This window comes from Heterodontus francisci, chromosome 24 (assembly GCF_036365525.1).
Source record: "Heterodontus francisci isolate sHetFra1 chromosome 24, sHetFra1.hap1, whole genome shotgun sequence".
Classification (NCBI taxonomy): domain Eukaryota; kingdom Metazoa; phylum Chordata; class Chondrichthyes; order Heterodontiformes; family Heterodontidae; genus Heterodontus; species Heterodontus francisci.
The window spans coordinates 44715213-44741775 of record NC_090394.1 but is presented as its reverse complement, the minus strand read 5'-3'; the positions used below and the strand labels follow the sequence as shown (position 1 = coordinate 44741775).

General features: G+C 43.4%; 1 protein-coding gene across 3 annotated transcripts in view; it reads left to right on the top strand.

The window, feature by feature from the left end:
* The window catches only part of llgl1 (LLGL scribble cell polarity complex component 1), a 111832-nt gene that overhangs the window by 52967 nt on the left and 32302 nt on the right, over window positions 1-26563 (top strand). For 2 of the 3 annotated variants that reach the window (XM_068056100.1, XM_068056098.1), the window contains exons 5-13: window positions 4864-5019; window positions 11006-11168; window positions 15298-15430; window positions 17833-17887; window positions 18486-18640; window positions 19248-19465; window positions 19985-20052; window positions 24480-24633; window positions 26323-26427. In XM_068056100.1, coding sequence (XP_067912201.1) covers window positions 4864-5019; window positions 11006-11168; window positions 15298-15430; window positions 17833-17887; window positions 18486-18640; window positions 19248-19465; window positions 19985-20052; window positions 24480-24633; window positions 26323-26427 — 1207 coding nt within the window. The remainder of the gene's footprint in view (window positions 1-4863; window positions 5020-11005; window positions 11169-15297; window positions 15431-17832; window positions 17888-18485; window positions 18641-19247; window positions 19466-19984; window positions 20053-24479; window positions 24634-26322; window positions 26428-26563) is intronic. The other variant, XM_068056099.1, reaches the window with a different exon arrangement.

Sequence of the window (26563 nt, the reverse complement as noted above, 5' to 3'; positions counted from 1 at the left end):
AAAATGAACTTGTATTTGGGGGGTATCTTCTTTGGCCTCCTTATCTCGAGAGACAATGGGTAAGCGCCTGGAGGTGGTCAGTGGTATGTGGAGCAGCGCCTGGAGTAGCTATAAAGGCCAATTCTAGAGTGACCGGCTCTTCCACAGGTGCTGCCGATAAAATGAACTTGTATTTGGGGGATATATTGTATAAAAAACCCTCCCTCTTTCTTCATCATGCTGTTCTTTAAACATCAAGCAAAAGTCAGATTGTTTACACTGCAAGCAGCAGTCAGTATGGAGATGAGCTTGCTGGAAAATTCCTTGGAATTAATCTGCCCCATTTTAGAATCAGTTATTTTTAATCCTTTAAAAAGCTTTCATTTTAATCCTAAATGTCTGTCTAGGCCCTGAGGGTCAGGGATTTTAGTCCTGATGGTTGGAGCTTTCTCACTTTAGATACCTTCAGTCTGTGTCAAGCATTCTCAAACAAGTGATACAGGCTGGGTGCAGATCGAAGCTTGCATCTGACTTAAAGTATGCCACAATGCTAACCTCAACTTCTCTGTACTAGTCACATTTTCCATACCGGCTATCTATGATGCTTTAGAATTAATTTAGTAAGTTAATGCCAGAGTGGGCTATTTTTGTATAGGCCCCTGTCCACCAGGAACTGGACTGAGATCAACAAATCCATTTCACGCGGAATCCTTGCAACTAGTAGTTGGAGCTTTTCATCCTGAGCCGGAGTTGCCTTTTACTATCAGAATTGGGGCTGTGTAGAAATGCTGTTGGCCATTTTCCAGTTGTAAGGTGAACCAAATTTTGCACTGTAGATAGAAGCAAAAACTTGCAACTTTTAAGACTGAGTCTAGTGCTGAGAGGTACATATGCTGCTGTTCCCTGACTCTGTACACATATGTACACACAATATTTTTTATGCTATAGACTGTACAGTGTTGTCTGTTTTCCCTTTGCTGTAGTTTTGTCTTTGCTCTTAGTTATCATGGTTGAAGAGTGGTGCTTTCCTTCTGCCTCATGGCCATTTGCTTGAGAGGGAAGTTGGTTATCATGGAATGAAGCGCATTTCTGCTTTTTTGCTCATTTTACCAGTTTGCCAACATTTTTTTAAATACAGTAGTAATTTAAATATTTTGGTTAGAGTGAAATCTTGTTCACTGTGGAATTCTTTGATATGCTTGGTGTGTACTGATCTTTCAGATCTCCATCAGCAACCAATTGCATGTTTACAGTTCCAGAGATTAAATGTGGAAACTAATAGCTTTTCAATTGGCATTTTCAGTTTGTGTATCTAAATATTCACGGGTTGGCAGCAAAGGGAAGAGGCGAGGGGCTGGGAATAATGGAGTGGTCTGTACAGCTGAAGATAGTTGTCCTGTGTGGATGACCAGCTGCAAGGTGGTCACATGGAAGGTCAAAGCCAAGGTTTTTGGGACTACATACAGAAAGATCTAAAGGGAGGTGGGGGTAACAGGCAGACTACTGTAAGAATGGCAGAGGAACTGAGATGGCGAGGACCTGTTTGTAGCAGCCTAGTTCTGACTGAGTCAAATGAAAGTGCTGCAATATGGCGGGTCCGGGCGCAGGCGGCGTCATGGCATTGCAAATAAAATTAAGGAACATATGCATTTAAAGCTTCTTAAGATCGAGTAATAATAAAGAGCCTTCTGTCTGCCATCAATCTCCAAATAAACCAATGACACTGTTTTGTCTTAGAATGAGAAGGGTGATATACTGGCTCCATTCAGTTTGTAAATGAAAAACATTTCATCGGTAGAGGCAATATACTGATAATTATGGAGATTGGTACTTATCTGTTTACATTAGGACCCCCAGCATACCAAAACTCAATTCATTGAAGGCTTTTGGCACCTGCCGCTTTCATTGCTTTTAATCTTCAACTAAAGAAACATTTGTGCTTGGTTTACTTTGGTAGGGTGAGAGTCATTATATTATCAGTAGTACTCCATTTGAGATCTGATATTTCAGCTCAGCTGGGAATTTAAATGTGGAGCCAAATGATCTTCCTTTTGCAGACCAGCATTGCCCTGCCTGTTACTGTGTCCATCTTTTGGAATTCCCTTGTCCAAGTCTGTGTTTAGTGTCTTATCCCCACTGAAGCTTTCCAAGTGATGATTCTATTTCAATGAGCAAATACTGAACCTGTTTTGAACATTTTACTTGGTTATTGCCTTGAGTCTAATTTCTGTTCCCACCCTCTCATGCTAATCCTATTGCATGCACTGTGTGTTAACAGCAATTTAATAACTTCTCAAAATACCAATGCTTTTTAACTAGAGCCTAATGGCCAATCAGAGCTGTTTTCAATTGGGAACTGGCTATTTAAACAATAGCTACAGTATTTTTACTTGAAACATTGAGTGGTGCGACTTGTTCTTTTTTGTTTTCTCCTCCGTTTTGAGGCTGCATCTAACTTGGGTGAGGTAGGATACCACAAAGGGTGGCACAGTGGCGCAGTGGTTAGCACTGCAGCCTCACAGCTCCAGCGACCCGGGTTCAATTCTGGGTCCTGCCTGTGTGGAGTTTGCAAGTTCTCCCTGTGTCTGCGTGGGTTTCTTCCGGGTGCTCCGGTTTCCTCCCACAGCCAAAAGACTTGCAGGTTGATAGGTGAATTGGCCATTATAAATTGCCACTAGTATAGGTAGGTGGTAGGGAAATATAGGGACACATAGGGATGTGGTAGGAATATGGGATTAGTGTAGGATTAGTATAAATGGGTGGTTAATGGTTGGCACAGACTCGGTGGGCCGAAGGGCCTGTTTCAGTGCTGTATATCTAAATCTTAAAAAATCTAAAGTTAACATCTAATGTGTTTGCACACTTTCTCAATGTCACTTGTTAGCAATCGGTGTCCGAATCCCTGACTGAATTCTCTGAACCCCAGTTGTAGCGTTGCCCACCCTGACCCGAGCTACCTCCAGCACAGGGTTTGAACCTGGACATATGTGGACTGCACGGCTCCGTTACAACAAAATTCACCTTGCATGGAATCTTTCAGGTCCACAGTAGCAGTTATGGGAGAACATTAGGTACCAGGCAGCAACTAATGGAGTTGACAATATATGGTCAGAAGTAGGTTTGAGAAGTTGTTTGAAGGTGGGAGAGTTGAGTATCTAAATAAGGAGATTTAGAAAGAGCATTTGAGTGCAGGCAAGTGTGGCTGAAGGTTCTGCCACCAATGGTCGGTGGGGGTAGTGGGGAAGGAAAGCAGCAATATGCAATATGGAACAGTCTAGAGAGGTTGGTGCATGCTGGACTTGGAGAAAGTTATTCAGCTGAAATGAGGACGTGGGGGGTGGTGGTTTAAGGCAATGCAGACTTTGACAGTTGTGTTGAAGAAACTGGGAGCCAGTGGAAGTGATTTGAGGATTGAGTTGTGGGTATGTTGGATGCAAAGTTGTGGGTGAAAGTATTGAGGCAGAGCACAGGCTGACTGGTCTTGAGTCTGAGATGTGAAAGGTTTCTGCATTGCTGTGGTGCAAGTGTAGACTGCTATTAAGGGAAACTGGATTCACGATGTACAGTTATTAACTTTAATATTAGTTATGCTGCAAACTGAGATTGGCTGGTTGTTGCTGGACATCTAATAGCAAGGAACCTTTTGGCGCAGATTTTCTTTTTTTAAAGCAGTTTATTTTTCCCCCTGCCAGAGCTGTTTACTGATTTTGTTCCTTCAGGTTAATTTTTACGAAGTGTAATGGCACATTCTAAGCCTTCATTCCTTTTTTTAATGAGGAACTATATCCTGATTGTTTAAAATACTTTTTTTTTAAATCCTGGGTGTTGTGGCCTAATTTTTAGCTATACCTTCCCACCCCCAAATACCTGCATTGTTGGAGCATTCCTGTGTCATGGTCCTCTTCATGGTTAACCATGCTGGACAGGTTTGGGGAAAGAGCCACTTTTCTCCCCCGTCCCATATGGTGCCATGAAACTATCATCGATTTGTCATAGCCCATCTGGTTCACTCATGCCCTTTAGGGAAGGAAATCTGCTATCCTTACCTGGTCTGGCCTACGTGTGACTCCAGACCCACAGCAATGTGTTTGACTCAACTGCCCTCTGAAATGGCCTAGCAAGCCACTCAGTTGACGAGGGCAATTAGAGATGGGCAACAAATGCTGGCCTTGCCAGTGATGCCCACATCCCATGAAAGAAAAAAGAATCTGGTATTCTGGCAGAAGATGCTGCTAAACTTCACAAGAAAGAGTGCCGGAGCTGCAGTCTGTAATGGGACCGAGTCCTGCAGAAGACACAAGTGGATTAGACTTGGACTCTTACCCCTTGACTCTGGTTATTTGAGTTATTTCCTAACCCGTGTCTAATAATCATATTGTCCTGATGGTTCAGTCAGTGAGTGTTGCACGTGATACAATCTCAAAGTACAATCCTTGGTTTGTACCAAGTTAGCTCGTTCTCTGAAATGTTGGAAGAGGTTGCTTTGCTATTTGCATGTTTTATGGGAGTGTGGAAGAGAAATCAACCAAGGCTGTTCTTTGCACTTTGGGGTGGGGGGGTGAAATTTCCAGTTGCATGCAAGTTCCATTGATCCCCATCCTAGTGTACACTTTGATCCACAAGCTTTCCTTTTTTGAGTAAGGTGTAGTAAATTAGAATTCTCTAATCAATCCTGTACCTTTTTTGAGTATGGAGATAGAGTGTTGATAACTATACCAGCAGCAGGCAGAACGGTCTTGAGATGTAGCATATTTATTGATAACCTTTAAATTTGCACTATTTAATGAGCAATGAGTACCCTTAAACATGAAGAATGTGTTTACCTAATATGCAAGAAATCAAGCTTGGATGCTAAAATGTAACATTGTTTTTCCTTTGGCACAGTTCTCCCAGCATTACCAGAGTTACTGTGATCATGTTGAAGTCTTGCTATGCCATGGCATGTTTGGGGACAGAAGGTGGAGGTGTATACTTCCTGGATTTACCATCACTGCAATTATTGGATGACAAAACTCTGTTTCAGGATGAGGTTTTGCAGGGGTAAGTATGTACTGGGTCTCCAAAACATCTGTATGCAAAAGTATTGAGAATTTTTCTTAAACATATGGATAACGTTTCTTGCCAACTTGTTGTTCAGTGCTGTTTACCATTTGAATTATGCGCAGTCCTCTATGAAAACAAACCAGCAGTTTATAACCAGACTCTAGATGTTGGACACCATTGTTCCCAGAATAGTTTAAATGGTAAATTGGTAGAATGTTAGACATTTGTCGAATTTTTTTTCATGCTTCTACAAATGTTTAATCTCTGTCCAGTTTTTATGGAGAAAATGTATGTGGAGGTTAATTGCCCATTATTTGGGGAGGAGAGGAATAGAAAGGGGAAGAGAGTTGATGTAAAACTCTTTTGTGTACTGTCTGCAGCTGTTTGTTGAGAGATTGGCTCACAGATTACAATCTCTCTTCTGTGGTTTGGGAAAGAATTAGTCAACAGTTTGGAGCTTTTGCAAAGATGTCCCAGATGTGTTTTAAAGCCCATCTGTAAATAATGGAAAGTAATGTGTGGGAGTGTTGCATATCCCTGTCGTCCTGTAGCGGATGGGGGTGTTGCATGTCCCTGTAAAACTGTCCTATTTGTGTTTGAAAGCCTAATCTGTTTGGGACTTTAAGGGATATATCTACCTTCATTTTAATTTGTGCTTTTTAAATGTTAATATCCTTGCGAAAATAGTTTTTTTTTGTTCTGCAGTTTTGCTGTTTGCCTTAAAATGCATATATTGTGCAAGCCTTTTAACTGTAAAATGTCTGTGGGAAGTTAATGTATACAATTTTTATGCTGGGCTAGTTAGTTTAGGATGGTCAGTCTGCTTAATTTCAAACTCGTGGCCTAACGTGTAATTAAAATTCCTATCAGCTGCTGCATTGACTTGCCATTGGATTAAATCTTGTCTGAAGGGGGCAGGGGGGAGAATTGTGCATTTTTAAAATTTGCTTTTGAATCATTTTTAAGTTTCACTAGAGCGGAAGGGGCTCTTATTCAAAGTCAAGTGCTCCAGGTAAAGCGCAGATCACAAGGTATTTCTGGGCAAGAAGGGCCATTTGACATGCGTTACATTCACAGAAAACATTCTTTCGCCTTGTTGCTAGAAGTGCCTGAGAATTTTGGGACAGGATGGAGTATCTGTTGCAACAGCCCAATTATTTAATTGCTTTTTCAGATGCTGGTATTCAGGTGAAGAAGCAAAAGGAGAAACTATCTTATAGTAAAGTGACATGATATATGAATCGAGATGTATCGAATGCAAAATATTCCTGCTCCTAAAAGGATTATTAAAATGGAACCGAGTCAGCGATTGAACAAGCTATTTGGGGTTGTTTTTATTTGTGTTGGCAAAATTCTGAGTGGAGTGAGCTAAAATGTCTTCACCCATTTTCATGGTGGGTCATGTGAATGCAGCTGATTGGAGTCTGTTAATGGTCTTTGTTGGACTTGAGGTTTGATTTGTATTTATCTTGTTAGAATAAGATTTTGAGGTCCTGCTGCTTCCCCAGAACTACTCATGAGGCTGGTTTGAGTTCATTCATGGCTTGGGAGCAATTGAGTGCCCTCCACAAATGAATATGCATCTTATGGGGAGGATGAGAAGGTTTGTTAAAATCTTCTTACTTGCTGGCCTGTATTTTGTGCAACTGAGGATTGGCTAACAACCATCAGTGATTTGCCCTCCCCTTTGCCCCGGCTCCCGCCACTCAACTGGGGGCTCCCACCACACTCTTCTCTTTTTTGCAATTTCAGGGACATCAGTTGTAAAATCAGCTACTTTATTTGGGCCTGTATTTCAGCTGGTGGCCTGACCTCATTTAGACTACATTAAAGCTTGGCTAACTGACCCAAACCCGACTAGACCTGATTACATGTGTCGGGGTCTGGTCGAAATTCCAAGTCCAGCGTTCGGGGTCAGGTCAGGCTGGACACTGCTTCCAGGCAGTCACGGGGATCAGGCTTACCCATGATTCCCCACAACTCCAGCTAGAGGAATAACCGGCTGCCGAAACAGATGAAGGAGATTAGTGTCCGCTCGGGCGCAAAAAAAATTAAAAGGGTTCGGGTTGGCTGTGGTCGGGTTTTAATTTTATACCCGAGCCAGGCTTTAGACCACCTGTCATGCAGGACCCACTGTAGTTAATAGTAATTTGAGCTTGTTTATAAGCAGTGGCATAAAATGCAACTTTGTCTCCCATTAGGAAAGTAACCTATTTTGAAATTCCCAAAGTAAGCTGACAATGCTAGAGTGCTGAGATCTCCATAGTAAATTATTCCAGATCTACTGAAGGAAATATGACCAGTCCAAGGACTATAAATGTGGCAGTGTTTCTTAATACAGGCCCTGTTGTTCCTACTGCCAGTGACAAACATGTAACAACCAGTCTGTCACCCTGGTGTTTTAGGGACAAAATCTGATTATTGTGGTCACGTCAATTGTGAAACAGCAATATTTTGCACTCAAACTTTGTTCATTGCCCTTTTTCCCCCCCCCCCCCCCCCCCCTTTCCCAGGCACTTGTTCAGTTATGATGAACAGCGTCCAAGCCTGTCTATTCATCACTCTGCAATGATGATTTGGTCTTAATGAGATTATTTGAACAAGGAATTTAAATCAAATTACTGGGACTGATTTTTGAGTAATCTGTTGCCCTGCCTGTGTTGCAATAACTTCCTTCCATTTCCCACCACTTTGTACTGTATGGTAAGGCTTCCTATCCAAGGCTTTTGAATTGATTATGAAATTGAGTCATAAACCTTCAAGTGCTAAACATTACTAGGTATGGAACATTGCAACGGATGAAACGCCAGGGTAACATCCCATACTCTGGTTAATTCTCAGTGTACAATGTTGTGTTCATGCATTTGAGGTTTATTGTTTTGGCACCTTCAGTGCTGTATGTTTTGCAATCACTCCTAGATGTTTTGATGTTCAGTGGGGCAAAGAATCCTGGCAATTCCCACACACTGCACTGACTCAGTAAATGAAACACATTTTCAGTAATTCCAGTTTTACTTCTAGCAAAGCATTTCTTTTAAGCTGGGGTGGAATTGGCCCTTGGGCGATTAACTTAATCATGGGCTTCCACAGGTATGTTTGGTAAGGTTAAGGTGGGAACCTGCCCCAGCTTCCCAGTGACTCGCTGGTAAGTATAACATTTGTTTGTCAACTATATTGCCTTTGCACCCGTACAAATGAAATGTAGTATATCAACTCCGGTTCTTTAAAAAGCCCCCTACTTGCCCCGCCCTGCTCCCCCCCCCCCCTTCAATGTGTGTGTCACTGGCAGCAAGGCCAGCATTTATTGTCTTTCCCTAATTGCCCTTGAGAAAGTGGCAAGCTGCCACCTTGACCTGCTGTAATCCTTGTGTAGGTAAATCTACCATGCTGTTTAGGATGGTGTTCCAGGATTTTGACAGTGAGGGAACAGCAATATAGTACCAAGTCAGGATGGTGTGTGACTTTGAGGGAAACTTTCAGGTAGTCCTATGCATCTGCTGCCTTTGTCTTTCTAGGTGGTAGAGGTCGTGGGTTTGGAAGGAGCGATTGAAGCCTTGACAAGTTGCTGCAGTGTATCTTGTCGATGGTACACGCAACTGCCACTCTGTGCTAGTGGTGGATGGCATGCCAATCAGGCAGACTGCTTTGCTTTGTTCTGGATGGTGTTGAGCTTCTTGAGTGTTGGAGTTGGACTCGTCCAGCCAAGTAGGGAGTATTCCATCACACTCCTGACTTCTACCTTGTAGATGGTAGACCGGCTTTGCGAGTCAGGAGTTGAGTTACGCGCCACAGAATTCCCAGTCTCTGACCTACTCTTGTCACCACAGTATTTATGTGGCTGGTCCATTATGTTTCTGCTCAATGGTAACCCTCAGGATGTTAATAGGGGGGGAATTCAGTGATGGTTAATGCCAATGAATGTTAGGGGGAGATGGTTAGATTCTCTCTTGTTGGAGATGGTCATTGACTGGCACTTGTGTGGCGCAAATGTTACTTGCCACTTATTAGCCCAAGCCTGGATGTTATCCAGATATTGCTGCATCCGGACATGGACTGCTTCAGTATCTGAGGAGTTGCGAATGGTACTAGACATTGTGCAATCATCAGCGAACATCCCCACCTTATGATGGAGGGAAGGTCATTGATGAAGCAGCTCAAGATGGTTGGGTCTCGGACACTATGCTGAGGAACTCCTGCAGCAATGTCCTGGGGCTAAAGTGATTGTCGTCCAACAGCCATCTTCCTTTGTGCTAGTTATGACTTAAACCGTGGACAGTTTTCTCCTGATTCCCATTGACTTCAGTTTGGCTAGGGCTCCTTGGTGCCACTCACAGTCAAATGCTGCCTTGATGTCAAGGGCAGTCACCCTCATCTCACCTCTTGAATTCAGCACTTGTCCATGTTTGGACCAAAGCTGTAATGCGGTCAGGAGCTGAGTAGCCCTGGCAGAACCCAAACTCAGCATTGGTGAGCAGGTTATTGCTGTGTAAGTGCGCTTGATAGCACTGTCAACGACACCTTCCATCATAGTCATTTTACGGCACAGGAGGAGGCCATTTGGCCCATTGAATCCATGCCAGCTCCACCGGGCTATGCAGTCAGTCCCACTCCCAGGCTTGATCTCTGTAGCCCTGGAAGTCTGTTTCTCTCAGGTGGCCATTCAACTACCTCTTGAACGTCTTCGCTTCCACCACCCTGGTGGTGGACAGCAAGTTCCAGGTCATTACCAGCCGCTGCATTAATAAAATGCTTCCTTATATTCCGGCCTGCATCTTTTGCCCAAAACCTTCAATCTGTCTTCCCCTAGTCCTTGTACCATTTGTTAACGGAACCATTTTTCCTTGTCTAACTTATCTAAGCCTGTCATAATCTAGTACGCTTCTTGAAGCATGTTATGGTTTTAATGTTTTCTCTTGCTTTTGGACGGCAGCTGTTCATTATTCTACCATTCACACCTCCTCTCGACACTTTTTTTTTTGTGTCTCTTGTCCCATTTATTACTCCCTTTTTTGGCTCTATCCCACCAACCTTTTTTTTGTTATTTAATGTCTCCCATCTTCTGCCTTACAACAGATTTTTTTTTTTGTTCTTTTTCCACCCTCCCCCATTTGACCTACTAAACCCATCACATTTCTAACTTTTTTCCCAGTTCTGATGAAGAGTCATCAACTTGAAATGTTAACACTTTCTCCACAGATGCTGCCAGACCTGCTGCGTATTTCCAGCATTTTCTGTTTTTATTTATGGTGTTGGTGGAGTCTGGGACATTGGCTGTAAGGTATGATTTGTTAAGTATGATGTCGGGCTGTTGCTTGGCTAGTCTGTGAGACAGCTCTCCCAATTTTGGCACAAGTCCCCCGAAGTTAGGTGAGGAGTACTTTTCAGGGTTTGCTGGATAGGGTGTGCCTAGGTTGATGGCGAGTGGTCTGTCTGTTTTTTTTTTCAACCTTTTCTGTAGCAATGTAATACAGCTGAGTGGCTTGCAAGGCAGTTAAGAGTTAATCACTGCTGTGGGTCTGGAGTCACAAATAGGCCAGACTGGGTAAGGATGGCAGATTTCCTCCCCTGAAGGACATAAATGAGCCAGATAGGGTTTTTATGATGATCCAATAGTTTTATGATCATCGTTACAGAAACTAGCTTTCAATTCCAGATTTGATAATTGAATTTAAATTCGCCCAGCTGCTGTGGTGGGATCTGAACTAGTGTCTGGTGCTATATTTTGTCTGTGCATGTCTCTTGCTGTTTGGTCTGTTTACTTCAGTGTGTAGACTAGTTAGTGCTGGCCCCTCTCTGTTTGCAAGCACCATTTACATAATCCAGTTTCTGTACTGAGATATAAAGTATGCTAGTGAAAAGTAGTTACTAAACCCAAAATTTAATTCCATGTACTATTGCCTAAATGGGCTTTTCAGTGAGTCTCTAAGATGATGAATTTACTTATTCCTTTGTGGGCTGGTTTTAATCTCCTGATGGCTGTTAGTGTTCCAGATGATTACAAGTGTGGAAAAGCTCTGGGACCAGTTGAATCGCTCCAGGAACATCCAGCTGATCCAGATAAGATCCTGATTGGCTACAGCAGAGGCCTTCTGCTGCTGTGGGGCCAGGCGACACGCTACGTGGAGAATCTGTTTTTAGGCAACCAGGTACCTGCAGCAGGGGCATACTGAGAATCTCTGTTATACGTGAGCTGGGTTCTGATGGTTTTTGGGCAGTTCTGGAGTAGACCATGTAGTTTTGGTGATCATCCTGATTTTTGTCTGAGAGCTATCCACAATACTCCTGTGCATCAGAAGCTTAACCCACACCAAGTTCTGCTCACCTATCCACCCCAGTCCTCACTGACTTACATTAGCTCCTGGTCCGGTAAAGCCTTGATTTTTAAAATTCTCATCCTCATGTTGAAATCCCTCCATGGCCTTGCCCCCTTCCTATCTCTTTAACCTCCTCCCGACCTTCAGCGCTTCGAGATCTCTGCATTCCTCAACTCTGACTGCTTGAGCATCCCGGATTTCCTTTGCTCTACCATTGGTGGATGTGACTTCAGCCTTCATGCCTTCTCCACCTCTCTCCTTTTTTAAGACACTCCTTGAAACCTACCTACATGGAACATTCTTTGTCCAGGTCTACTCTAGTCGCTTCCCTCACCTTTCTCCAGTACACTGAGTAATGGTGCCGCTTCCTGCTCTCACCTGAACTGGAAACTTTCATAACTTTTCTTCCAATTTCACACATGGTCTATTTCCAACTCTTACCTTCCTTAACCCCCCTCCCTCTCTCTCTTTTTCTAGGGATAGACTGTCTACCAATAAACAGTTCTGATGAAAGGTCACTGACCTGAAATGTTAACTTTGCTTCTCTCTCTGCAGATGCTGCCAGACCTGCTGAGTATTTCCAGCATTTTTTGGTTTTATTTCTACTTTAATCCCACTGACTCCCACAGCTACCATGATTACCCTTCCTCTCACCTGTAAAGACTCCATTCTTTCCAGTTTCTCTGTCTCTGTTGCACTTGTTCTGACAAATGCCACCTTCCACACCAGCGCTTCAGCTATGTCTTCCTTTTTCCTCCAACAAGGATTCCCCTCCAGCGTGGTAGACTGGGCCCTCGACCACGTCTGTCTATTTCCAATACTTTTCTCTCAACTTTCCCTCTCCCAGAACCACGATAGAGTTCCCCTTGTTCTCACCTTCCGCCCCCAGCAGCCTCCACATTCAAAGAATCATCCTTTTACCATTTCCGCCACCTCCACACGACCACTGCCAAGCTCATTTTACCTTCCCCTTTCAGCATTCCGAAAAGACCGTTCCTTCCATGATACCCTGATCATTCTTCCAATATTCACTCCCCTTCCCATGCAAGTGCCAGAGATGCACTACCTGCCTTTTCACCTCCCTTTCCACTGTCCAGGACCCTGAACACTCCTTTCAGCAATTTACTTGTACTTTCAATTTAGTATACTGTGTTTACAGCTCATGATGCGGTCTCCCCTACCTTGGAGACCAAATGCAGAGTGGGCAATTGTTTTGCTGAATACCATAGTTCAGTCAATAAGCATAACCCTGAGCTACAAGTCACTTGCCATTTTAATTGTCCAGCCCGCTCCCACTTTGACTTCTTTCCTTGGCCTTCAACACTGTTCCCTGAAGCGTTAACAGTTTCAGATCATGACCATTGCTCCCATTTTTCTGGACAACAGGTGCCGGTAGTGGTTCTGCTGTTGCCATTTAAACCTTTAGACCCAGCTTTCAAAATTGTGTAGTATTTACCACACATCCATGGCAGTGTTTATGCTGTGCATGAGCCTCCTACTACGCCTCTTCATTTGAACCCATCAACATATCCTTCTATTCCTTTCTCCCTCATGTGCTTATCTGGCTTCCCTTTCAATGCACTTATGCTATTCACTTCAACTACTCCCTCTACTAGTGAACTCAACATTCTAACTACTCTGGCTAAAGAAGTTTTTCCTGAAGTTCTTTATTAGATTCATTAGTGGCTATCTTATATTTATGACCCCTAGTTTTGGACTCCCAAAGCTCTTATTAATTTGTTCTGTAAACTGTGTTCCTGTTGAACTGCACAGTTCAAATGATCTTTTTCTGTCTCTGCTCAATGAGGAACACCAGAGAGGTAAATCTCTGTCCTCACCACACAGGTAGTAATGTGACCAAGTGGTTCCTGCACCCAGATCGAATCCTGCTGATTTTTTGGAACATTTGATCTCCTGTGACGGGTTCCCCCACCTCCCACTACCACCCAGGTTATGTGTTCAAACTCAAATGTTGTGTACAAACATTGCTTCCAAACAGACTGCATTTTCTCAACTACAAGCCTAATGCTGGAACTGCCCCCTTCAAACATAGTTGGTGGGGGGGGTGGTTTCATTGCAAGTTGGCAAACAGACTTGATAAAGGAGCAAGGAACACAAACCACTCTGCTTCTACAGCTCATGTCCAATCTCATCTCATGTCCATCACAGGCTCTAGCCCATTTAATCTCCTTCTTAGGGTTACCAATCCTCTCATTCTGGAGTGTCCAGAATTTGAAGATTAATCTCCTCCTGGAAACTGCTGTGAGCAACCCTCAAGAAGAATCATTGGGGTATAAAGAGAAATAAATGGTGAAAAGGATGTTTCAGTTAACAGTCTGCTCGTTTTCCAACTGGTGGGAATGCAAGAATTTGGTGGGATGGTTTTGGGTGCAGGTCATGTGATCAAATTTGAGTACACCCAGAGTTGGTGACCCTATTCCTTCCACTGTCTGGACAACAGCATGCATTTAATATCATTCAACTGTTTCTTTATTTGCCCATTACCACCCCTTTTTTTTTTTTTGCCTTGCAGCATCAGCCCTCATCATTTAAGTACTCTTATCCTCCATCCTATTATTGTCCTCCCCTCCCCATCTTTCCTGCCTCTACTTGCTTAAAACCTGTTAACACCTCTATAGCATCTTTCAGTTCTGATGAAAGGTCATTGACCTGAAATGTTAACTCTGCCTCACTATAGATGCTACCTGACCTGTTGAGTATTTTCAGCATTCTGTTTTTATTTGATTTCCAGCATCTGCTGTATTGTGCGTTGCTTGAAACCTACATCTGATGAAGCTTTGTCACCTGTCCTAATGTGTCTTCCTTTGGCTGAGTGCCAATTTTTATCTAACTCTCCTATAAAGCATCTTGGGGCGTTTTGCTATATTAAAGCAGTATATAAATGCTAGTTGTTGAAGAATGGAGGGATAATCTGCTAGTACATGAACAGGGTACCCAGATTTTAAAGATGGCAATGGTACAGCTCTCTTTTTTTTTTAAAAAAAAAAGTACTTCATTGACCATTCCAGTTTTGCATCCATCCACACTTTAAAGCCCTGGAATATCATCTCTGGAGTCTCTGCCTCATCTCCCTCTGGGTCCTAGGATGTAGCCCATGAGACCCTGACATTTGTTTTCCCTTAGCCAAACTATCTTATCTAAAATTTTCCTTTCATCTGTCATAAAATTGGTGTCTCACTTCAGGATTCACCTCCACTCCAATATTCTCTTTTTAGTGAGACCAAAGCGCAGTATTTATTAAACAATTCTGCAATTTATTGATCTACAAATTGACAATCCTCTCACTTAACAAATCTTTTTACTGATGTACTTCACTCAAATTTTGTTTTCAAAATTTAAAATCCTCATCCCTGTTAATGTTCCTTATACTCCTAACCTCTTTTATCCTTTTTTTTTTTGTTTTCTTATATTCCTATTGTCCTTCTAGATCTTCATCTTCAAACTTAATTGGTTCTGACCTTATTTATCTATGGCATCCTAAAACTACTAGTAGTTTCCTTTTCCTAATGGATAGCACTTAGTCTGTACCTTTTTTGCAATTTTTATTTTTTTTAAAACGAGCCACTGATGCTTAAAGTCCTGTGTCCATTTCTTCCACCTGGCTAACTCACTCAATTTTAGAAATTTTTCCCTGTTCCAAACTGGTTGAGGTTTTTATATTGCCTTTTCCTTTTTCTAGTTAATCTTAAACCTCATTGTCTTCCTTACTCTCATCTACCTGAGCTATTTAACTAATCATCTTTGCACTTGTAGGCCCAATAACCTATTAACTACTGAGTAAGCCTGAGGGTGTTAGTGCATAGCTCAGTTTCACAGTGCATTTACCAGGAGTTATGTTTTCCTCAGTATTGGTTTATTAAAGTAACCAGAGTGAGGCCAGTTGGTGCAGTGTTGTGAAATGCATGGTACTGGATGGTAACTAAGAATTGTTATCCCGTAGCAGCTCGAGAGCATATGCTGGGAGCGGAGCAGCAGGACTTTTGTCAGTTCTCACAGTGACGGAGGCTACATGGTGTGGCCAGTGAACAATGCAAGGTGCAGGACCCAACCCCTCACCACCACCATCCCTTACGGTGAGTATAGCAGGACAAGGTAAAGGCACAGTGTTCAATTTTGTGTGGTTTCTAAATCCATTTTTGGATGGGGGAAGAGGAAATAATTACTTTAAATATATTTGTCTTGCTGATCTGCTGAGATTGGGAGCATTGTGGAAGACTCTAACTCCTTCAGGCTTCACTAGCACACATTACATTGAAGTCCTGCATTTTAAAACTAGTTTTGGTACTTTTTAGATTGCGGCCAAGTGGGAGTAAGTAAAGAAAGCTTTGAATATTTCCCATTGAAAAGCTGGAGACTGCTGCTGTTTAGGGCTGGCCCTGCTTTCCACAGCAATTGGTGAATGATATTCACAATCTTGGACGGATGTGAGCTTTACAGTGAGGGACTGTTTGGCGGGGGAACGGAAGAGAGTGAGGGAATGTTGGGGGTAGTGGTGGGGAGGGGTGGGTGGTAGCGAAGAGGCTGAAAACTGACAAGATGAAACCACTTCTTGGAAGCAACAAGACTCCATCTCTCCCCATAGAATGAAGGCATGATTCCCGTCCACTGGGCAATTCCCTCTTTTAGGCAAGTTAGGCTCAGAATTTATTGGGTAGGGAATTGCAGATTTATTTATTTATTTTTATTTAGAGATACAGCACTGAAACAGGCCCTTCGGCCCACCGAGTCTGTGCCAACCAACAACCACCCATTTATAGTAACCCTGCAGTAATCCCATATTCCCTATTACCTACCTACACTAGGGGCAATTTACAATGGCCAATTTACCTATCAACCTGCAAGTCTTTGGCTGTGGGAGGAAACCGGAGCACCCGGCAGAAACCCATGCAGTCACAGGGAGAACTTGCAAACTCCGCACAGGCAGTACCCAGAGTCGAACCGGGGTCCCTGGAGCTGTGAGGCTGCGGTGCTAACCACTGCGCCAGTGTGCCGCCCCCAGATGGCAGCTAGTTGATGGAAAGCCAAGTACTGTTGTGAGAAAGTAACTAGTTTTGCTGAAATGGGAAGCAGCAGTAGAAAAGTGTCCTGGGATATGAAGGGTTTTTAGAGCAGAGACTGGCTACTTAGCCCAAAAGCCAAAATTGTTTTTTGACTGTGCTCCAACTCACCACCTGACTTTCACCATATCCCTCCATGCCTTCCCTGTGGAAGTGAATCTAATTCTGTAAAACCTGGCAATCCTGTGCATTGTAGTGGCATTTCCTGCTGATCTATTCCACAAGTCTATGCAGCAAATGCATCAAGACTTTCCTCCAACTTTCTGACTTACTTGGTTATTTCAAAGTCAGCAAGTTCCCTCACCTCTTTGCGTAGCTGTTTCTTCTAGTTTGAAAACATTAGTATAGTGATCAAGATTCATTTATTGTGTTCGCTAGTGGGAGTGTGCAAATATGAGGAGAGGAGTGGCTGAGTGAGTGCCTGTGGAAGGTGTTAATGAAAAGTGCGTGTCCTCATCAGTTAGACTGTGTAGCTATAACACTGAGATAAGAGCCACAGGGGAACAATGGTATTTCCTTCAGTTTTCCTAGACAACTTTGAAGTATTGGAATGGTCCACAAACTCAGATTTATTGCATATGTTTTCGTCTCTGTTCTGTTGTAATAGAGTTCCCAGTGGATCAAATACACAATGTTTTAAAAAATATATATATATTCCTGTCAGTTTGAATAATGGCTTCCCATAGTTCTTGCAAAATAACTTTTCTACTCTGCTCGAGTCAACATTTCTATTTAGGTGGATAAATTTGTATCTTCCCAAACCCCATGTATCTGGCCTCTACTGGGTGTCTTTTGTAATGGTGCTGTTTACTGTGCTCATTCCTCCTGTTTTTCCTAAGCTCCAGGTACATGCATTTCTTTCAGTTATTTCCCTGAGCCCAAAACTTGTGTAACTTTTTATTCTTGGTCTTCCCTTCCTTCAAGATGTTCTTCTATAAACTCCAATTTGGCACCACCTAGTCACTACTTTTAATTCCTCATATTCTTGCCATTTCCTCCAGTGAACTTTCCTTCTTTGCCTTGACTTCTGGACTGTGTTTTTAAAAAAATGCACCATGTGAGCAATTCCCTGTCCCACAGCTCTGTGTCTAGCCTCCGTGTGGGTGGGCTGCACAGCCTGTAACTGCAATCAACCCCAGCTTAGTAGCTGAGTATTTCTGAGCAGACATGAGGCTTGGTTTCTCGCTTGTTCCAGCTGATTCCAGGGGGAGGGGTGCAAGCTGGTTTAGAAAGTCAGTGAAATAAAGTATCATTTGGTACATTTTTTTTTTTGTCCTTTTTATACTGAGAACTTTGAAAGCACTTCAAGAACTTAGCCTGAAACATCATTGTGGATAATTCCATTACTAGATTATTGCTAGAATGCTAAGTTTTTAAGCACATTTTCTTTGCAAGTAATTTTTCTCTTTCTCCCTCAGGTCCATTCCCTTGCAAAGCCATCAACAAAATTCTTTGGAGAACATCAGAAACAGGGCAAGTATCTTTTGAGTTATAACAAAAACCCCACAGTAACTGACTCTCATTCTCTTGCATACTTTCATCGCCTTCCCTCCTAAAGGCCAGGTAACGGAATGGACATGTATCTTGCTCTGTGGCACTGTGCCAACATGGATATTTTCTTTGGCAAGTCTTGTGCTTGTGCTGACCAATTGTTCTGGCATTGAGCAGCTGAATAAATGTTTGTTCTTTCCCCTTTATCCCCTATTCTCCTGGAGGCTGCTGTCTGGTTCCATAAGTGCTGTTACCCTTGGGATTATCCTTCATGCATGAGGACAGACAGTAGCTGGGTGGGACATCCCAACTAAGTCTACCCGTGCACATTTTCTGTAAAGAGTCACTATGCAAACATTAGCAACCCTTCCATTGTTTCCACCCCTGCTTTCCCTCCATGGCCCTAGCTAGATCAGCATCGAAAGAAGCAGATTGCTCACTATCTTGATTTGGTCTTGTTCCATGCTTTCTTGTGTAACAGATGAAGGCTTGAGGGGATTGTTAGAGAGGATGATGCGTGTGTTTGGGAGATGCCCTATGCTATCCTTTTTGTTTAATTATTTTATTTGCATCTCTCTAGGAGCCCTTTTGTAATCTTCAGTGGTGGGATGCCAAGAGCCAGCTATGGAGACCGACATTGCATCACCATAATGCAGGACAAGGTCCAAGTAACACTGGACTTCACATCACGGGTGATAGACTTCTTTACGGTGCATAATATAGACCCCGAGCAAGGTAATTATCTCCTGTATTTGGGTGTAGTTTGAGACTTAATGCCTATATTTTGGGCAGGAGGGAGTTGAGCCAATGATGGATTGAGCTGTGTTATAAGAGTTGGAACCATGGAGTGGTATGGATTATTTTCCTGCTGTGGAGTCTTCTGTTTTCCCCCATTCTGCAGTGAAACGTGAGTGCAAGTGGCAATCAGACTTCCCTCTGAGGAGAGTTCTCCCAGGCCAGTGCTGTTCGAATAATGGAATTAGCAGGGTAATGGGAACAGAAGGAATACTGGAAGCTGAGGCTAAACACAAGAATGTTGTTTCAGTGGCTGGCATGGGAAGCCAAACATCCTCAATTGAAAGGAAAGACATTGTGTGGTGCATTTTTAATATAAGTTAGTGGTGTTTCTCACACATTCTAGGTTAAGGTCATTTGTAAACTAAACTATTTAATAAAGGGCCTGTTATTGGTCAAAGCTGGATGTTTAAGTTGCAATTTAATGTATTCATAATTAGAAGCACAGTTGAACAAGTTGTAAAATGTTAATGACTGGTCTTGTTTTTGTGTTTCCTGGCAATGCAGATGGTGGGTTTGATGCACTTGTTTTGTTTTTCTTGAACAGAGTACGATAACCCCAGAGCCCTTCTAGTGCTGGTGGAGGAAGAGCTGGTGGCAGTGGACCTGCAGACACTAGGCTGGCCTACCATTACTCCACCATACCTCGCACCACTTCATTCCTCTGCCATCACGTGTTCCTATCACATTTCCAACATCCCTATAAAGCTTTGGGAGAGGCTCATCTGTGCAGGGAAGCAGCAGAACCCTCAACATTCAACAGTGGTGAGTAACTGAGCAAAAAGGTCATTTGGACAGTATGCAGACTCTTTATTGTCCTTCTGGTGTCATTACTGCAATAACTTTGCATGTCCAAAGATAATTTGAGCACTCAATACCCAGACCAACTACTACAACCCAGTATATTTTTTTTCTTAAAAATTTGGATGATTTTGCAAATGGCAGCTGTGATGGACTTCTCCTAAGTTTGCTTAGGGTACTGAGAGACTTGGAGCAATTGTACTGGGCTGCCGGCTGGGAAGTGTTGCTGGTTTATGTCATTCCATCCTTGGGTCATGGGCTTACAGAATGTTGGGTATCTTTGGATCATTATATTCAGTGATTCTCCCTGTTCTTAAACCTGCACAAACCAGAAGTCTGCCTTGCACCTAGCCATAATTCATTTATTGGGTGAGATGTTTTGCACCTTAGTCGACCAACTTGAAGTTCCACTTTGCCTGCAGTCAGCTCCTTGCTTGCTTTATGACACAGTAAGTGTTTTTAATGCTAATTTATATTGTTTAGGAGTGGCCAGTTAATGGTGGGAAGAATCTGGCTCCAGAACCTGTTCATAAGGGACTTCTTTTAACTGGGTAAGAGATCTTCCATGCATATTTCATCTTGTACCTATTTGGGAATTGCTGTTACAATCCTTAAATGAAGCAAACTAGTATTGTATTTGGTGTTTCAGCTCTGTTTGCTTCTGTCTTTTTTTTTCCCCTCCCCTCCACTTCCTTTCTGGAGCTCTGAAGATGCTGACTTTGCCCCACTGCTCATTCCTGTATGAGCATATGTGGGAAATGAGAGGCCTTATGATCATGGACATATGCAATATCCAATAGGATTTAGTGATGAATAACAACGCTGGCTGGTTAGTTCCCCTCCCAGCTGGAGAGCTAAAGCTAGTCATAACCTTAACCTGCAGTGAATAAGTCCATTGATGTTTCTATTAAAAGCATTGGAGAGAAAAATGCCTCCATTGTTTTTTTTTTAAAATTTGTTCATGGGATGTGGGCATCATTGGCTAGGCCAGCATTTATTGCTCATCCCTAATTGCCCTTGAGAAGATGGTGGTGAGCTGCTACCTTGAACCAATGCAGTCCATGTGGGGTAGGAGCTGTTAAGGGAGTTCCAGGATTTTGACCCAGTGACAGTGAAGGAACAGCGATATAGTTCCAAGTCAGGATGGTGTGTGGCTTGGAGGGGAACTTGCAGGCAGTGGTGTTCCCATGAATCTGCTGTCCTTGTCCTTCTAGTTAGCAGAGGTCGCGGGTTTGGAAGGTGTGATCTAAGGAGCCTTGGTGCGTTGCTGCAGTGCATCTTGTAGATGGTACACACTGCTGCCACTGTGTGTCTGTAGTTGAGGGAGTGAATGTTTGTGGATGGGGTGCCAATCAAGCAGACTGCTTTGTCCTGGATGGTGTTGAGCTTCTTGAGTGTTGTTGGAGCTGTACCCATCCAGGCAAGTGGAGAGTATTCCATCACACTCCTGACTTGTGCCTTGTAGATGGTGGACAGGCTTTGGGGAGTCAGGAGGTGAGTTACTCGCCACAGGATTCCCAGTCTCTGACCTGCTCTTACAGCCACGGTATTTATATGGCTACTCTAGTTCAGTTTCTGGTCAATGAATCCCCCACTGTCATCCTGGGGATTACCAGCGATTTTGTAATGCCATTGAATGAAAAGGGGAGATGGTTAGATTCTCTCTTGTTTAAGATAGACCTTGCCTGGCACTTGTGTGGCACGCCACGAATGTTACTTGCCACTTATCAGCCCAAGCCTGGATATTGTCCAGGTCTTGCTGCATTTCTATACGGACTGCTTCAGTATCTGAGGAGTTGCGAATGTTGCCGAACGTTGTGCAATCATCAGCGAAAATCCCCACTTCTGACCTTATGATTGAAGGAAGGTCACTGATGAAGCAGCTGAAGATGGTTGGGCCTAGGATACTACCCTGAGGAACTCCTGCAGTGATGTCCTGGAGCGGAGATGATTGACCCCCAACAACCAGAACCATCTTCCTTTGTGCTAAGCACGACTCAACCAGTGGAGCGTTTTCCCCTGATTCCCATTGACTCCAGTTTTGCTAGGGCTCCTTGATGTCACACTCTGTCAAATGCTGCTTTGATGTCAAGGGCAGTCACTCTCGCCTCACCTCTGCAGTTCAGCTGTTTTGGCCACGTTTGAACCAAGGCTGTAATGTCAGGAGCTGAGTGTCCCTGGCGGAACCCAAACTGAGCGTCACTGAGATGGTTATTGCTAAGCAAGTGCAGCTTGATAGCATAGTCGATGACATCTTCCATCACTTTACTGATCATCGAGAGTAGACTGATGGGGTGGTAATTGGCCGGGTTGGATATGTCCTGCTTTTTGTGTACAGGATGTGCCTGGGCAATTTTACACATTGCAGGGTAGATGCCAGTTTTGTAGTTGTACTGGAACAGCTTAGCTAGGGGTGCAGCAAGTTCTGGAGCACAGGGCTTCAGTACTGTTGTTGGAATGTTGTCAGGGCCCATAGCCTTTGCAGTATCCAGTGCCTTCAGTCGTTTCTTGATATCACATGGAGTGAATCGAATTGGCTGAAGACTGGCATCTGTGATGCTGGGGACTTCAGGAGGAGGCCTTGGAATGACTCGATACTGTTAAAAGAAAAAATAAGACTTGCAGGTATGAAGCACCTTTTGTGATCTCCAGATGTTCCAAGCACTTCACAACCAATGAAGTACCTTTTGAGGTGTCGTCATTGTTGTAACGTAGGAAACATGGCAGCCAATTTATGCAAGGCAAGGTCCCACAACAGCTCATCTGTTTTAATATTGAATGAGGGGTAGATATTGATCAGGGCACCAGCGATTAGCTCCGCTGCTGCTCTTCAAAATAGCGGCCATCGAATGTTTTACGTCCACCTGAGAGCAGACAAGGCCTCTGTTTGTTTAACATCGCATCCAAAAGCTGCCATCTCTGGTGGTGGAGCACTTCCCTCAGAACTGCAACCTAGATTTTTCTACGAGAGTGGGACTTGAACCCACAGCCTTTGAACTCTGAGGTAAGAATGCTACCTATGAATGCCAGTTTAGAGCTGGCGCAGTGGTTAGCACCGCAGCCTCACAGCTCCAGCGACCCGGGTTCAATTCTGGGTACTGTCTGTGTGGAGTTTGCAAATTCTCCCTGTGTCTGCGTGGGTTTTCTCCGGGTGCCCCGGTTTCCTCCCACAGCCAAAAGACTTGCAGGTTGGTAGGTAAATTGGCCATTATAAATTGCCCCTAGTATAGGTAGGTGGTAGGGGAATATAGGGACAGGTGAGGATGTGGTAGGAATATGGGATTAGTGTAGGATTAGTATAAATGGGTGGTTAATGGTCGGCACAGACTCGGTGAGCTGAAGGGCCTGTTTCAGTGCTGTATCTCTAAATCTAAATCTAAAAATCTAAAGCTATAAACTATCAAGTGTTCCTTGAAGTCAGCTGACAATGGTGCCTGTTTCAGCTTTCTTTGCTGATGCAGTATGGCTGCTATTCAATGCATTTTTTTAAAGGAAATCTGTTGCCCTGATGTAGTTTATTTAATGTCATTCTGCTTTTCTTTCACGAGAGATCAGAAATAATTAATTTTGACGTAACTAGAGCAGCCGCCTACATCCCTTCAGTCGGCACTTCTGCCATCCTTGATTCTGTTCTACCATTGAATCAAAAATTCGATTACTTTCTGGGGGGAGCGCAGGGGGGCAGAACCAGAAATTGGCATCTTCCGGATGGTATATGGTTGTAAATAAACTTGGTCTTCACTAACTCACACGTCATTGAGGGATTATTAGCACTGCAGTGGATGCATAGGAAAGGATAAGGAAATTCAAACTTTATAATGCAACAGCTATGTAGTGCCAGTTTGAGCTGTACTTACTATAGGCTCTAATCTGAATTCCCAGTCGCTCAGACTAATTTGCAGTGACTGCTGTAAGAAGTAAAAGGAAGAAAGTGTTTTTATCAATACTCATTGATTCAAAGTGCTTTACAGCCAGTAAGTTACTTTTGAAATGGAGTGAATTATGTAGGTAAATGTGAGTTTGCCCATAGTAAGACCCAGAAACACTAAGTGAATGACCAACTTATCTATTTTTGCTGTTGGTTGAGCGATTTATTGTTGGCCAGGACATTGGACAAGCTCCCTGATCTCTTGAATAGTGCCATGTGGATCTTGCCCCCTGAAAGGGCAGACAGGACCTTTGTTTAATACTGCATCTGAAAGGTGGCACCTCTGACTGACTGTGCAGCAGTCCCTTAGCACAATACTGAACTGTCCAGCTCAAATGCTATTTGAAATAAGTTGCAAGCTCTTGATGGCTCAATGCTAAAGCTAGTATCCGTGTGGCTCTGCTACAGAAGGTCCCAGGTTTGATCCCTCTTCTGTCTAGCTGATCTCAGCCAAATTGGCATTTGGACCCCTTGGCCCTACTCCAGGGATAGAGAAAGCAAAGACACTCGACTGAGGTGGTTGCTCTTAATTGCTATCTAGTGACCCCTATTGAAGGTGCATGTGGATGTCTCGTGAGGTTTGTTGCAGGCTCATCTGTGAAGTTTCCTGTGGTCAGATTACTTGTTTACACTCTATCAACTTGCACATTAATGGCTGCGTGAGATACCTGAGCTCTGTCAGCATCTGCAGAGCTGTGCCTTCAAGGAAGGGAGGGGGAAATTGGCAGGATAAATATCAAAACATTTTGTAAAGTGACTTGCTGCTTCATCTGTCGGTTCAGTGCTGTTGATCAGGCCATGGACCACTCTCCTGAGCCACTGCTGTTTCGGAAAGGGCCAGGCTTTTGTTTTAAATCTAATGTGTGGGGAATTGTGCACATGTGCCCTTCTGCATCACTATTGGTCTGACCTGGTGTGGGAGATGAGGGTATAAAGTAATTGCCAATTTTAATGGTAAATCTGATTTTTTTTTTTTTATTACCTTGGATGAACAGCCAGTGTGACCATCAAACGAAGGTACTATTTACTTATTACCCCTTTTGCTCTCAGGCATGAGGATGGGACTGTTCGGTTCTGGGATGCATCCAGTGTGTCGCTGAAACCTCTTTATAAACTGAACACGGCAAATATTTTCCAGACAGAGGCAGACCACAGCGAGTGTTTTACACCATCCGGGGAGGAAGAGTGGCCTCCATTCCGCAAGGTAACAGTCTCTGGTTCAGCAGTGGGTGGTTCTGGAGTGCAGGTCCAATTGAGTCCAAAGATTTGATTGCTGTCTATAACCAGTAATAACCTGACACATTTCCCAAAGCTCTAAAGTGCAGAGGAGGCTGGCAAAGGGCAAACTAAATTCTCTTGCTATGCAATTTTCCCAAACTCTGCTGCAGTATAGAAGGAATGTGCTGGGAGGAGATGTGGGATGGGCAGTTTCCTCCCAATAAAACATCTAGGTGAATGTCCTAGTGCCTAGTTGTATGGCCGTAAAAGGTGGGTGGGAGCAGTGGAATTTAGGGAGAGAGGGGGGAGAGGTGAAATTGGACTGGGTGGGATATAAAGATTATGGAGAGTGAGGTAAAAACAAGAAATGCTGGAACCACTCAGCAGGTCTGGCAGCATCTGTGGAAAGGGAAGCAGAGTTAACGTTTCGGGTCAGTGACCCTTCTCGGAACTCAGTTTCCTCCAGACTTTCAATCAGTCCTCCACTCTGAACTCTGCATTCCTTTGACTTTGGTTTCCTGTGCATCCTTCCCTCCCTCTTGTGCCACTTCAGCTGTATAGTTCAATTCTGCACCAGGGGCTTGCACTGTGCAGAAACCCCATATTACTGCAATGCACCTTGTTCCTGTGGGCCCTTTTGAGATGATTGATCCACTCTTCACAGGCTCCATTGCGAGACATGAATTTAAAACTTAATTAAACTTAGGTTCTGCACAGATGTTCAATGCAGTGTATTTGTCATTGCAAATTATTAATAATGCATCAGGGAAACTTGTTAAATCTGGATTTGCCAGATACCTGAGGGAAGGATCATAGAGAAGTGGCTAATTCCTTTGATCGCATCTATAAATTTGATTTTTAAAATCAGTTGAGGCACTGACAGTTTTGGTATGGCACCGTTCTAGAGTGCAACTACTGACAGACCTGCTGAGTATTTCTAGCATTTCTTGTTTTTATTTCAGATTTCCAGCATCTGCAGTATTTTGCTTTTATTTTAGTTTTTAATTCACTGCCACTTCTCTTCCAGGAATGCCTACCTTGAAGTTTTGCTCTTATCTCCAGGATTTTACCTTGTCCTATCATCTTCTCTTTTGTTATCTCTTGCCCCACCCCCCGCTTTACTTGCTTAAAACCTATTACATTTCTAATATGTGCCAGTTCTGATAAAGGGTCACTGACCTGAAAAGTTAACTCTGCTTCTCTCTCCACAGATGCTGACCGACCTGCTGAGTATTTCCAGCATTCTTGTTTTTATTACTGACTTGGGCAGTTTGGCAAAGAGCACTTCATTTCTGCAGTAATACAAAAAAAATCTGGAAGATACTTTACTCTGCCCTTTCCCCAATAACCAGACCAGATACCATTTTGAAATTCTGATACGGTTGCTGCGTATAAAATTTAAGTGCTGAAATCCCTGCTTTTAATGGAAGTTTGTGGTTTGTATAGTGAAAGGTTCAAAAGAATAATTGAGCATGTGAGTAATCTGTCAACATCTGATGGAAGGTTGAGTAGCTTGACCTGGTTGTGTCTGCAGACGGGGGGAGAAATATTTGACTTGCTGTATCTTCCCATTTCCCCCCTTTTTGCCCCCTCCCACCCCCACTGCCCCCGAGCTAAGCATCTGGCCAAATTGAATATTTCTTTAGTTTTAGCAGTGATATCTGCTCTCTTACAGGTTGGTTGCTTTGATCCCTATAGTGATGATCCTAGGCTGGGAATCCAGAAGATTTCCTTGTGTAAATATACAAGTCAGCTAGTGGTTGCTGGCACAGCTGGACAGGTACCAACATTTATCTAATTTGTATATCTAAAGTTGCAAAGTTGGGGCCACATTGACTGACTGGGGTGTTGATTCATTGGCTCAGATTTTAACCCTTGTGCAAGCAGGTGGGCTTTGAATGGGTTGAATCTGGCCC